Source organism: Cebus imitator, unplaced genomic scaffold (assembly GCF_001604975.1).
Source record: "Cebus imitator isolate Cc_AM_T3 unplaced genomic scaffold, Cebus_imitator-1.0 Scaffold32, whole genome shotgun sequence".
Taxonomy (NCBI): domain Eukaryota; kingdom Metazoa; phylum Chordata; class Mammalia; order Primates; family Cebidae; genus Cebus; species Cebus imitator.
This window is the reverse complement of record NW_016107347.1, coordinates 7,254,785-7,268,809: the sequence shown is the minus strand read 5'-3', so window position 1 is coordinate 7,268,809 and position 14,025 is coordinate 7,254,785. Positions and strand designations below refer to the sequence as shown.

Here is a 14,025-nt window from a genome sequence, read left to right as displayed (position 1 = left end):
ACTCCCAAATTTAAAACTTGATTGGTCCCATATATCCTACTTGGTATATTGGATTTTTGCAGCTAGCAGATTTATCGTATCTGAGGCCATAGTGCATAGGAGAGCTGCAAAAGAGCTTTAGAGACTGCAAAATAGCTCACTAATAAATGAGGAGCTTTATTCTAGTTTACTACTGTGTGCTGGCGTAGCAGCCAAAGAAGGAGACAAATTGTGACTTCGTGATCTCTAGTTAGGTGTCTAGCTTCCTGCATTTGCTGACAGTAAAAATGGCTACTTTTGGGGCTTTTGTCATACTTCTTAACCAAACTTCTCTAACTTCTTAGGATAAAAACAAAGCAGTTTTTATCTTCCAAAGCAGTTCCCTGGTGCCACTTTCAGAAGCAGAGTATTGAACTGTGGGTCTCACCCAGTGTAGCACTGACTCTGTGTGTGTGTGTGTGTGTGTGTGTGTGTGTACACTGAATAAGCCAAAAGGTATGCCATATTCTAGGTTTATGCTTTACTTAACTGGCAAAATTTGATGGTGGAAGGGAGGCAGCCACAGAACAGTGACAGCATTTGTTAGTATCATCTTAGTTCTCTTCCCTCCCCTAGGTAGTTTATAAAGGGTGATTTCTGAAACCCTTCAGAAAGAAAAGCTCAAAGGTTTACATTCAACTGTGACAGCACTATGAATTCATTAAGAAGCATGTTTCAGGTTGCACTATAATTTCCCTATGTAACATAAACCCATGGAATCTGACATAAGCTGATTGCTCATGCTGGTTATTTATTTACATTTCTGAATGGAAAGGATTTCAATACTCATAAAATATCTTACTGGCTTATTTTTCATCTGTTCTCCCAGAGAAGCTATTATAAAATAGGCATAGAGACAGAAGTCTCAACTTGTATAACTGGTCAAGCAACCAGGGAAATGTTATTGCTCAAAATGCAATTTTAAAAAATTCAATATGGAACTTGAGGCCAAAAAAAGAGATGGTTACTCTCAATGCCATCCAAAAAATAAAAGCTCAAAAAAAAAAAAAAAAAAAAAAAAAAAAAAAAAAAAAAAAAAAAAAAAAAGGTAACTATGCTCATTATCTTCAGCCAAGTCCTATGGTAGTAGCTGGTACCTTCACAGGAGCTCAATGGCACTGGCATTTACTTACATCTTTTTTTCTGGGAACCTAATGTTAGCAGACATAGTTGCTAGTCTGAATAGGATCGCAGGTGAATGGATGAAAGTGGGCTCCCTACCACTCAGAAATATGCAAAAAAAGCACACCTCCTTACCAGTATGCTACAAATTAGACTGCTGAATTAGAAGATGCCATCATGCAACTAACTTACTATCTGGAGATGTATATTTTGTTAACCTAAGCAAACAATAATAATTTCTGTTTATTCCAGTAGGTGTCACAAGCTCAGAGAAATGAGTGACAAACTAGAGAAGTAAAAGTCACCAATAAAGTAAATTCCAAAGCCAGATCCCCAGTTTTCTGCCTCCAAGTCACTGTTCAAATAGTTTTTCTTCCTTTCTTCTGCTGCAACACTGAGTTAAGTCAGTATATTCTACAACTCTCTAGTATTACTATAATGTTTACATGAGTAGTTTAGAATTTAGCCTTGGGTCTATTCTTCTACTGCATATACTTTCATCATTTTACCATATTTACTGATTACATGCCTAATTTGTATAAACTCAAGGACAGGGTCTGTGCCTTTTTGTTTGTTTTTTGAGATGGAATCTTGCTCTGTCACTCGGGCTGGAGTGCAGTGGTGCGATCTCGGCTCACTGCAACCTTCACCTCCCAGGTTCAAGTGATTCTCCTGTCTCAGGCTCCCAAGTAGCTGGGATTACAGGCGCCTACGACCACGCCAGGCTAATTTTTGTATTTTTAGTAGAGATGGGGTTTCACCATGTTGGCCAGGCTGGTCTCAGACTCCTGATCTCAGATGATCCATCCACCTCGGCCTCCCAAAATGTTAGGATTACAGGCGTGAGCCACTGTACCCGGTCTCTGGTGCAGTGGCTCACGCCTGCAATCCCAACACTCTGGTGCTATTTTAAAACATATATCCCAAAGTCATATCCCCAATGATCCAGCAAGTCTATGTTACTTTAATGAGATAGCACAATAAAGATAAGAAATATTTTTCAGTTACTTAGAGAGAAAATCATCTTGGTGGTTCTCCCTGTAAAGAGGTGAATTGTCAAAAATGCAGAATTGATCAGCAAAACCCAGCTATAAAGAAAGGGCAAAAGGAACCTTATTTTAGTGCCTTATCCCAATATCCTTTTATTTAGTTTTTTATTTTCAGAATCAGTGACTGCCAGCTGCAGCTCTGACATTATCAAGTAAGCTCTGGAAAATTCTGGGTAGCTCTTTCCTATTCTTTCACATGCCCAAAGAACCAAGTAATTTTGGTTCTAACTCTTACTATTCCATTCTGCTTCACATGAAATCACACTGTTTCATACTGAAAACCAGGATGGCGGTTAGTCCTTATTAATCTGCCATTATTAGGAAAGGGAGGATATAAAAGAGGAATATAAAATGTACGAGTGTAGAAACTTTTGTCTTATGGCAATTACTCTGTGAATCTGAGGTGAGACGTTTCTTGCTTAAATTTTGAATTGTAGAGCTCTCCATTTTTTGATAAATTCTATTCATACAAATATTATAATAAATATCACTGCTTACTAAAAGATAAACTTCAGCTGCTGGGTATAAAGATGAAAGTACTCTATGCTGCATTTTTGAAAAAGAATAAATATGTCTCATTCTATATGTTCTTGCTTGACCTAACCAAATACATTCTTCTGAAAGGAAGCATACTCTGTTAGTCTAGATTGACTTTTTGGGTCACTATATGTTATGGGAGGCATATGAAAATAGCATACCAGTCAGTCACTTCCAGTGAAATAAATGAATATTCAAGGATGAACTAATCTGTTGTGGCAATAGCTTCTACCTTACACTAATACATCTTCATGCCCATCTCAAACCCCCATCACTAGACTATGAGTTACTTATGAACAGGGATTATATTTTATACTTCATAGGTACCCAATGAATTTGAAATGCAAAGACCTGTTGTATGTTACAGAACAATCCTTACTATATTTTAGCATGTTATAGAACAATTAAAACCATGTTTAAAAATGCTGAGTCTTTTTAAAAATCTAAACTTTGAAAACAAATCAAAACAGGCTCTATCAGAGTCCTTCCATGCAATAAGCCAACATTCAAGGAAGACTCTTTTCAGGTATCTAGGACTCTCTGAACTGCATGTTCTACTGCCGTTTTTGTTTTGTTTTATTTTGTTAAAGGTGGTATTACAATAGCTAAAATTCACCAAGAGTAAATTAGTAAGAAAAGTCTTCATAGCTAGGGTTTAGCTGAATTATAATCCCTGGGCTTCCAATAAGGGCTAAACCCCTAAAGGGATCAGAGTCTAATAAGTAAAAACATCCAGCTGAATTTTGTCAGAGGGCAAAGTTTCAACTATGAGTGCCCCAGCAACCAAGGATGAATTATGCATAAGATTAGTAAAGTGTCTTCGTCCACACCCTAGCCAGAGAACATTCTTCTATCTCACTGTGACTAAAGGAAAACCAGCAATGTATTTGCCTGCCAAGAACAGCTGTGGCTGTACTCTTGATAGGAGTCTAACAACATCGTTGGATTAAAATTTAATTGTAAAGCTGCTGCTACCTGGGAGTAAAAGCATGAACTCTGGCTTCGGAAAGAAACTGGGACTCTAGCATATTGAATAAATGAAGAAAAGAGCTGGCATGTTCCTAAAAAAGAGTGTGAGAATGTGCTCCCTTCTCCAATTGTCCCCTAAGCTGCATCTTTCTCTATAATGTCACATTGGTCATCTGCAAGGGTGTTTAAAGGAAACATAGCCCTTTTCTGTTCAAACCCTTTTCTTGAACAGTACATACACATTTTATTTCCAGAATGCTTGAAATTACAGGGTGAGGTCAGAAGGTGATTATGTGATTTGCATTCTCTGAATATCCTATTCTTAATTTTGTTATTTATTATTGAATCCCAAATAATTTCTCTCCTTGAATCTGGCTACTGTCAAGATGGACGTAAGACAATCTTAATGTTACTACACAACAAAAATAATTTTCTGATTTCCTCAAATTCAGATAGAAAATCCAATATTTTATTGAGACCTCATGAACATTAAGGAATACACCCAAGTTTCCTAGCTATTGATACAATTACTAGAAGTACCTCTGCTACCTAAAATTCCTAGTTTAGGAAAAAAACTTATAGGTTATATTTTAGACCAAAAGTTGATTATGTTCAGTTTAACTTCACCCTATACTCCTTTACAGACTTGCCCTTTGATTTTGAAAGAAGACTGATATTGAAACATAAGGTATACATTTATACTTCATATTAAAACTTTAAAAAAGTAACTTGAGAGTCAAATTCCCTCTGAAGCATTACAAACCAGGCTTACTTTAGTATTTTCTTTAGTATAACTGTACATTTTAAGCACTTAGAGAGGCTGAAGTCCTTTATGCAGTAATGTGAGCATGTAGTATAAATGACCAAACAGCATTCTTTCTTAAGTAGCTAACTAGCAAGAAGAGGAATGACATTGGAATGAACCAGTTTGAAAGACAGAAAAGCAAATGTGCGTTCTTTTTTTTTGAGACAGAGTCTTGCTCTGTCGCCAAGCTGGAGTGCAGTGGCGTGATCTCAACTCACTGCAACCTCTGCTTCCTGGGTTTAAGCGATTCTCCTGCCTCAGCCTCCCGAGTAGCTGGGACTACAGGCACGTGCCACCACACCCAGCTAATTTGTGTATTTTTAGTAGAGATGGGGTTTCACCATGTTAACCAGGGTGGTCTTGATCTCTTGACCTCGTGATCTGCCCACCTCAGCCTTCCAACGTGCTAGGATTACAGGCGTGAGCGACCGTGCCCGGTGGCGTTATTTTTAAGTAATTGATGTAGGTATGTACCTATTTATTTAAGATGAGGTCTTGCTCTGTCCTCCAGGCTGGAATGTGGTGGTGCTATCATGGCTCACCGTAACCTCCAACTCCTGGGCTCAGGCGATACTCCTGCTTCAGCCTTCCAAGTAGCTGGAACTACAGGGATATGCCACCATGCCCGGCTAATTTATTTTTATTTATTTTTAAACTTTCTTCAGTTACTTTATTTTTATTTTTACTTTTCATTTTTATGAGGTCTTGCTATGTAGCCCAGGCTGGTCTTGAACTCCTGGGCCCTAGCAATCCTCTCGCCTCAGCCTCCCAAAGTACTGGGATTACAGGTGTCAGCCACCATGCATAGCTTTCATTCTTCATTTTAAAGCACTGGAGTTCATAAAACAGACTTAAACTGTGAAGAGTACTCCCAGGCAGCTTATTTGCCCACTGATATCCTTGACTTTGAGGTAAACATTTCTCCAACTTGAGCACTCTTTCTATTTTTTCTGACAATCCACATCAGCATCTTCATTTAAAACTCTTTCCCAAATTTAACTCTTATAGGAAGATTTCTCTAGCAAGCCACATCACCACTGTCATTCTATATCCCTTCAGCATTACTATCTCTGGTATAAAATTTATTCTTTTGTACTTGTTTCAGTGTAAGTTGTGAAGGGTGATATATTATTGAAACCAAGTATATATCACAACTAAAAGTAATAAGCTAACTTACCAACTGTGTAATTTTAGGCACATCACTTAACTTTGATGACTCAAACTTTCCATTTATAATGTTCCAATGGCTCCAGTAAGAATATATGAGAATATAAGTATAATCTCTTTTAATAAAAGTGAAGAACTAACTGAAGTCTGGGTTACTCTTGGTTTAGGATTGTAATATATTACGTAGTCTTACTAATTTAGTTCTTTTGAGCATTAGCAATTTGATTGGTAGGGGAAGAAAGCCAAACTCCACCAAGAAAAAAGCTAAAAACTATTCCTCAATATTATAATTTTCTTCTGTACCCCATGATTCTCCCAATTTAGAGGACTATGCTGGGTCTGCAAGATAGAGATGTTTTCTAAAACAAACATCAGTGTTTCCTATTGTGAATTACAGTATCACTAGGAGAGTGGGTTTGGAATAAGTGATTTACATCAATATCTAAGCATAGCTCTTCTAAAAACTGCTAAGCACTCCATGTATGCCAAGCGCTAATGATTAAGCAATAAATATATCAGTAGCAGTTAGTGACATGATATCCTAAACTTTAACAATGAAATTTTCACTTTGAGGGGGAAAAAGATGATTAAACATATGTGAAACAAATTCTGGGAGAGCTTCTGTGAACTTCATACTTGACAGGCACATGTTAACGGGAAAAAAGGATGCTTTCTACAAACTTTAAAACTGAATTAAACCCTGGGGAAAGGATATACACATGCATTGAAAAGTACATTGTTGGCTGGGCACAGTGGCTCACACTTGTAATCCCAGCACTTTGGGAGGCCAAGGCGGGTGGATTGCTTGAGTTTGGGAGTTCGAGACTAGCCTGGGCAACATGGTGAAACCCTGTCTCTACAAAAAATACACAAATTAGCCAGGCATGGTGGTGCATGCCTGTAGTCCCAACTACTTGGGAGGCTGAGGTGGGCAGATGGTTTGAGCCGGGAAGTCGGGGATTGCAGTAAGCCCAGATTATGCCACTGCACTCCATCCTGGGCAACAGAGGCAGACTCTGTCTCAAAAATAATAATCATAATAATAGAAAGTACACTGACATGGCTGGGCACGTTGGCTCAAGCCTATAATCACAGCATTTTGGTAGGCTGAGGTGGGCAGATTGCTTGAGCTCAGGAGTTGGAAACCCGGGCAGCAAAGTGAGACCCCCATCTCTATAAAAAAATTTTAAAAATTGGTCTGGTTATAACTCTATCAAGACAAAAAAAAAATTGGTCTGGCATGGAGGCATACACCTGTAGTCCCAGCCTCTTGGGAGACTGAGGTGGGAGGATCACTTGAGCCTGGGAAGTGGATGTTGCAGTGAGCTGAAATAGCACCATTGCACTCCCGCCTGGGCGAGAGGGTGAGATCCTATCTCGAAAAAAAAAAAAAAAAAAAGTACATTGTCCTAAGTTTTATTATTTTCTTTCCCCCTTAGAAGAGTTCAGTGCTTAGAAAATCTGGATGAATAATAATACCAGCAATTTCACAAATTTCTTAGTTGGTTCTTTTTGAAGGAGAAAGACAAGGCTGAAACATGAGAAGTATCCTTCTAAGAAGTAGAGAACAGCTATTCTCTTGATCCAAAGTCCCAGTTAGTAAAGAAAATTAAAATTGAATATGCGGGACTGCCCAAATAAAGGCTTTAGAGGCACCAACAGTGGACCAAATATGTAAACATTTAAAAATTTTGACCTGTCACACATACGCTTATTTTATTATCTGTATTCTTTCTGGGAAACAACTCAGGTTTATAACTGTGGAAATAGCATGACTATAGAATATTTTACAGAAATGTAAGTTTAGTTACATTTCAAAATGTTTTAAAAACTATCTCAGTTCTTTTTTTTTTTTTTTTTGAGACGGAGTTTCACTCTTGTTACCCAGGCTGGAGTGCAATGGCGCAATCTCAGCTCACTGCAACCTCCGCCTCCTGGGTTCAGGCAATTCTCCTGCCTCAGCCTCCTGAGTATCTGGGATTACAGGCACGTGCCACCATGCCCAGCTAATTTTTTGTATTTTTAGTAGAGATGGGGTTTCACCATGTTGACCAGGATGGTCTCGATCTCTTGACCTCGTGATCCACCCGCCTCGGCCTCCCAAAGTGCTGGGATTACAGGCTTGAGCCACTGCGCCCGGCCTATCTCAGTTCTTATGAACTAAAAAAACTCATAGCTTTGAAAGTAATCCATTTTCAAACAAAGAGAAGAAATTTATTTTAATTGTTAATTTAATTTCTGAATGTGGCCCTAGGTATTTAATAAAGAAGTATACAACTATCATGTCACAGGTTATGATAATGGAAAACTAAGAACATTTAAAAACAATCATATATTTTTCATTGGTGTACATTAATATATATTTATAATTGTTTATCAACTCCCCCGGTTCTGAAGATCAACCTTTTCCCTGAAAAAAATAGTAAGAATAGTGGACAAATCTTCCCAAAAGTTTTGTTCACTTTTCAGTGAAAGACACTTGGCATTTATATCTGCTTATTATTTTAAAAATGTAATTTGGGAAGAAAAATTTTAATTATTTTTGAGAAGGGGCTGAAGAAACCCCAGTGAGACATTCTGTAGAGAGGCTCTTTGTTAGTGTAACATCTGACCTTCTATATCTTTGGAAATCATGCAACTTGGCTAATGTAGTCCTTAAAGAATTAATCAAGCAGATTTTAAGGCCCTAGTTACAGTGGAGCCAGCCAATTATGAGTTATTCAGAAATTCATCATTGGCATGTCCAACCACATTTTCCCACATAAAGATTAGTAGAAGTATGTGGTAACAAAGCCCATTCCCACTCCAGCACAGCTACAATATGTGTTCAGTAAAACAAACTTCAACAAAGCTTTGCTATACTAAAATGGACAATTTATTTAGGAACCTCTGATTTCTGTCTTTACTTGTAACACCCTTCTCTGCCAGAATTGCAAAGACTACCCTGTTTAGTTAAAACCCAACTAGGAACTTTTTTTTTTTTTTTGAGACGGAATCTTGTTCTGTCACTCAGGCTGGAGTGCAGTGGGACAATCTCGGCTCACTGCAACCTCTGCTTCCTGAGTTCAAGCAATTCTCTTGCCTTAGCCTCCCAAGTAGCTGGGATTATAGGCAAGCACCACCAAACCTGGCTAATTTTTTGGTATTTTTAGTAGAGAAGGGGTTTCACCACGTTGGCCAGCCTGGTCTCGAACTGCTGAACTCAAGTGATCTGCCGGCCTTGGCCTCCCAAAGTGCTGAGATTACAACCGTGAACCACCGCGCCCAGCCCCAACTAGAGACTTTTATATTTAATCACACTTCTGAATTCAAAACACTAAAGTCACATACCACAAGCCTGAGTTTATCAGTAAGTTAGTGAAACCCCCAAGATCATCTTTAAGTCTTTTTACTGTTGTGATAACACCCTCCCAAGCCTTGCTAAGAACACTTTTCTTGCAAGAGAGAAATGAAAGGGGCCAGAGCAGAAGATTGGTTCTCTAAAGAGAGGGCAGTGCTGTTCTTAAATAAAGAAGCTCCTTTCAGATAAGCAGAATCAGATTCCAGTTCAGTTGGTTTGCTGGCTACCCTTACTTTGAACTCTCATATTTAATCCAGCAGGCTTCAAAGCAGGTGAGAAAATGACCTACCACTTAAAAGCAATTTTTCCTTTTTCAGGAATTCTGGCCTTAGAGAATATCAGCTCTGATATAAGCACATTCCACATCTCCAGGGATTTATGCAACAGTTTTTCATTGCTCTATGTCTAATGTCAGACTAGGTTTTCATCTCAGCCAGGAGAAAAATCAGGGGAAAAAAATCTTAACTTGCTAAAAATGAAGTCTTATTCCACATAGTCTGATACCATGCAAAAGAAGAGGCACTAAAACTATTAGCCAGTCTAGTCCATTCCCTTTCGTTTCTCTAAATCTGATGTACAGTGAGAATTATTTAAAATCAGTCCCCAGTGCCTGGCCTCACAAAAATGCAATTTTTGTAACAAATACATTTTAAGAAATTCAAATTCAATTTGCTCTGGCATGTGAACTATTCCAAAAAGATATTAGATGAGAAAAAGATAATGGTAACAAAGAAATTTAGAAATTTTTTTAAAAGTCTGTCTTCTGAAATAGAACAAGTATGCCTAAAAGATTCTTCACCAGTTTCTACTTTATTTGGCTATAAAATATCTGAGTTAACTGGAAATCCTAACACAGACAGTTTGCAACTTACCAACAGGTTCTGTTCTGCAAGGTAGTTTATCAAGTGGAGAACGTAAAACATTTCTCCACTTTCTTTTTTTTTTTTTTTGAGACGGAGTCTCACTGTCACCCAGGCTGGAGTGCATTGGTGCCATGTGGGGCTCACTGAAACCTCCACCTCCTGGGTTCAAGTGATTCCCCTGCCTCAGCTTCCTCAGTAGCTGCGATTACAGGCACCTGCTACTATGCCTAGCTGATTTTTGTATTTTTAGTAGAGATGAGGTTTCACCACATTGGCCAGGCTGGTCTCAAACTCCTGATCTCAAGTGATCTCCTGCCTTGGCCTCCCAAAGTGCTGGGATTACAGGAATGAGCCACCGCATTTCTCCACTTTCTATATTTCACATACACATAATGTACCAGAGGCACAGTACTAACACACACACACACACACACATTTTCAAGACAGGATCTTGCTCTGTTGCCCAGGCTAGAGTGCAATAGTGAGATCTTGGCTCACTGCAACCTCCACCTCCCAGGCTCAAGCAATCCTCCCATTCTAGCCTCCTGAGTAGCGGGGACCACAGGTATGTATCACCACGCCTGGCTAATTTTTTTGTATATTTGGTAGAGATAGGGTTTTACCATGTTGCCTAGGCTGGTCATGAACTCCTGCGCTCAAGTGATCTGCCTGCCTCGGCCTCCCAAAGTGTTGGGATTACAGGTATGAGAGCCATCACACCTGGCCTACTAATAGTGTTTTCAAAATGATACCCAACCACCATTTATACTATAGTGTCTATGGAAAAAGTGCATTTTGAGCTTACTGTTAGGACGTATCTCCATTAAATAAGATGGGGGTAGTGTTTCCCATTACTGCTGTATTTTCGTGATGATGATGACAATGAAGACAGCAACAACAGCTAACACTGACCTACTTTTTACTATGGGTAGACATAGGCTTAACACTTGAGTATTTCAAACTCATTTAACCTCACCAAAACCCATCAGAGGTAGTATTATTCTCATTTTCCAACTAAGGGTAGAAAAAGTTAAGTAACTTACCTGAGGTTGTACAGCAATGTTTCAAGGCTAGAATTCAAAGCAAAGCAGCCTCCCTCCCAGAGTCTATTTCATAACCATTCTACAATGCTGCCTCCTCCTTGACAAGGCAGCACTATCTTGCTGTTCTAAATTCTCCATGTTGGGGCTAGAGTACAGCAAGTTTTCTAAAGCTTTAAATGTGTGTGTGTATGTGTAATATAAATATACATATATATATATATATACACACATATATATATATATATGATCACCTGGGGATCTTGTTAAAATGCAGATTCTGATTCAGAAGGTCTGCAGTGGTGCCTGAGGTTATGCATTTTTAATGAGCTCCTGGGTGATGGTAATGCTCCTAAAGCATCTGCATAGAGCACATTCTGTGAAGTGGTGAAGAAGTATAATTTAAGCCTCTAGTTTCCTTGCTGTTTGTCGGTCTATAAAGGCATTTACACATTGTGTTTATAAGCTGGAAACTGGCTGGGCGCAGTGGCACACCCCTGTAATCCCAGCCTTTGGGAGGCCAAGGTGAGTTATCACCTGAGGTCAGAAGTTCGAGATCAGCTAACATGGCAAATCCCCATCTCTACTATAAATACAAAAATTAGCCAAGCATTATGGCGCGTGCCCGTAGTCCTAGCTACTTAGGAGGCTGAGGCAGGAGAATCGCTTGAACCCAGGAGGCAGAGGTTGCAGTGTGCCAAGATCATATCACAGTACTCTAGCCTGGGCAACAGAGTTAAGACTATTATCTCAAAAAAAAAAAAAAAAAAAAAACAGGAAACTAGAAAAAAAAAAAAAAAAAAAAAAAAAAAAAAAAAAAAAAAAAAAAAAAAAAAAAAAAAAAAAAAAAAAAAAAAAAAGCTGGAAACTGCCCATACCACAGTCATTTCCCATTAACTCTTACATGGAACCTGCCCTTGGAAATCCAAAGTATATCAATAACTGTTGGTCTGAAAAAGAAGCTTCCACTTTAAAATATGTAATTATTCATTCTCAGTCTCTGCTAGAGGAATGCTAAGGAACTGAGGCTATGTAATCGTAAAGGTTCTTCTGGTGCCACATATATTTATTGCAGCACTGTTCACAATAGCAAAGATTTGGAACCAACCCAAATGCCCATCAATGACAAACTGGATAAAGAAAATGTGGCACATATACACCATGGAATACTATGCAGCCACAAAGAAGAATGACTTCAAGTCCTTGGCAAAGACATGGATGAAACTGGAAACCATCATTCTCGGCAAACTGACACAAGAACAGAAAACCAAACACCGCATGTTCTCACTCATAAGTGGGTGTTGAACAACAAGAACACATGGACACAGGGAAGGGAATATCACACAGCAGGGCCTCGGGGGTGGGGGGCTAGGGGAGGAATAGCAGGGGGTGGGGGGATTGGGGAGGGACAGCATTAGGAGAAATACCTAATGTAGATGATGGGGCGATCGATGCAGCAAACCACCACCATGGCACATGTACACCTATGTAACAAACCTACACAATCTGCACATGTACCCCAGAACTTAAAGTATTAAAAAAAATAAAATTTAAAACTTTAAAAATAAAATAAAAAGGTTCTGCTGGTGCCATTAGTGACAGCCTAGGTAAAGGCAGACACTATAAACATTAATTATGGCTAGTACCCCATGGAAACACACTATTAACAGTTGCTATGTATCTATTCCAGATTCTAGATCTCCCTCCTTGCTCTATGCCACTTCCCTTGCATTCCACTTGCCTAAGACAAATCCAAGAATCATCTCTCCCATTGCTTGCCTGTGATCTCACATACACAGTTGCACTTTTTCTTTCCCAATATTAAATGGATGGAACTCTCTTTCTAGTCCATTTTTACTCCATGCCAGATTACATAGTAAGGTCATTTCAGTTTGAGATGCACTCACTCAACTATTAGCACTATTGCAAATAACAGTTATGAGTATGATCACTAAGTGTTCATTTTACACTAGAAAGAAATAGAATAGTCAGTTTCCAAACCAAATAGCTATCCTCCCTGAACAACAGTGGGAAGTCATTCTTCATGAAGTTTGACCCAGAATCAAGTGCAGACTCAGACTCCTAGGCCTGCAGCCAGTGGCAACTTAACACATTATATGGTTGACCTTCAGGGAAAAAGGGAAACCACTGCTCTTACCACTGGTGCCAGAAAAAAGCCAACTAATCTTTAAGGCACAAAATAAACTATTCTTAAGGCAGAAAAAGAAACTCTGAGGAAATCAGTTAGAATGGAGGCATATAGAGAAAAATACAGAAAATACATTACCAAGTAAGGACTAGTTTGTCCATGGTTCTCAGTGTTTTTATTTTGGGGAATATATTAATCAGCATTTTCTTTTTGGGTTTTAACTCTTATTACCTGGTAGAAATGCAAAGATGTACAAGAAAGATGCATTTTATTTTTTTAAGACAGACTTTAGAGACTTTAAGGCAATTATCTTTGCTAATTTTACTTTGAGTCAGTGACATTAATTAGTAAGTTTATACAGAAGAGTAAATAGTCACTGGGCATGGTGGCTCAGTTGAGCCCAGGAGTTCAAGACCAGCCTGGGCAACATGACAAAACCCTGTCTACAAAAAAACACAAAAAGTAATTGTGCAGGGTGTCATGTACCTATAGTCTCAGTACTCAGTGGGGGTGCTAAGGTAGGAGGACTGTTGAACCCAGGAGGTGGAGGCTGCAGTGAGATCACTGCATGTACCTATAGTCTCAGCTACTCGGTGGGGGTGCTGAGGTGAGAGGACTGTTGAACCCAGGAGGCGGAGGCTGCAGTGAGATCGCATCACTGCACTATAGCCTGGGTGACAGAGCAAGACCTTGTCTCAAAAATAAAAAGAGTAAATACTGATGGGATACCCACTCTAATGTCAGTCCTCAAGTATTAACTGACTCAGGAAATGGTGAAGCAGTTCAAAACTAAAGAGTAAAAATGAAAATAAAGATCTATATATGGTTGTAATCCATGTCTGGGGAAGGTTAGTAAGAACAAGCAGACACGGCCGGGCGCGGTGGCTCAAGCCTGTAATCCCAGCACTTTGGGAGGCCGAGGCGGGTGGATCACAAGGTCAAGAGATCGAGACCATCCAGGTCAAC

General features: G+C 39.1%; 1 protein-coding gene across 9 annotated transcripts in view; it reads right to left on the bottom strand.

Annotated features, from left to right (window-relative positions):
* The window catches only part of ST7L (suppression of tumorigenicity 7 like), a 141,262-nt gene that overhangs the window by 48,735 nt on the left and 78,502 nt on the right, over positions 1-14,025 (bottom strand). Inside the window, exon 15 of one of the 9 annotated variants that reach the window (XM_037737032.1) lies at positions 12,457-13,290. The exons of 7 other annotated variants lie outside the window; for them this stretch is intronic. In XM_037737032.1, coding sequence (XP_037592960.1) covers positions 13,252-13,290 — 39 coding nt within the window. In that variant the 3' untranslated portion in view covers positions 12,457-13,251. Of the gene's footprint in view, positions 1-12,456; positions 13,291-14,025 lie in introns of those variants that run through there. One more of the 9 variants, XR_005199390.1, reaches the window with a different exon arrangement.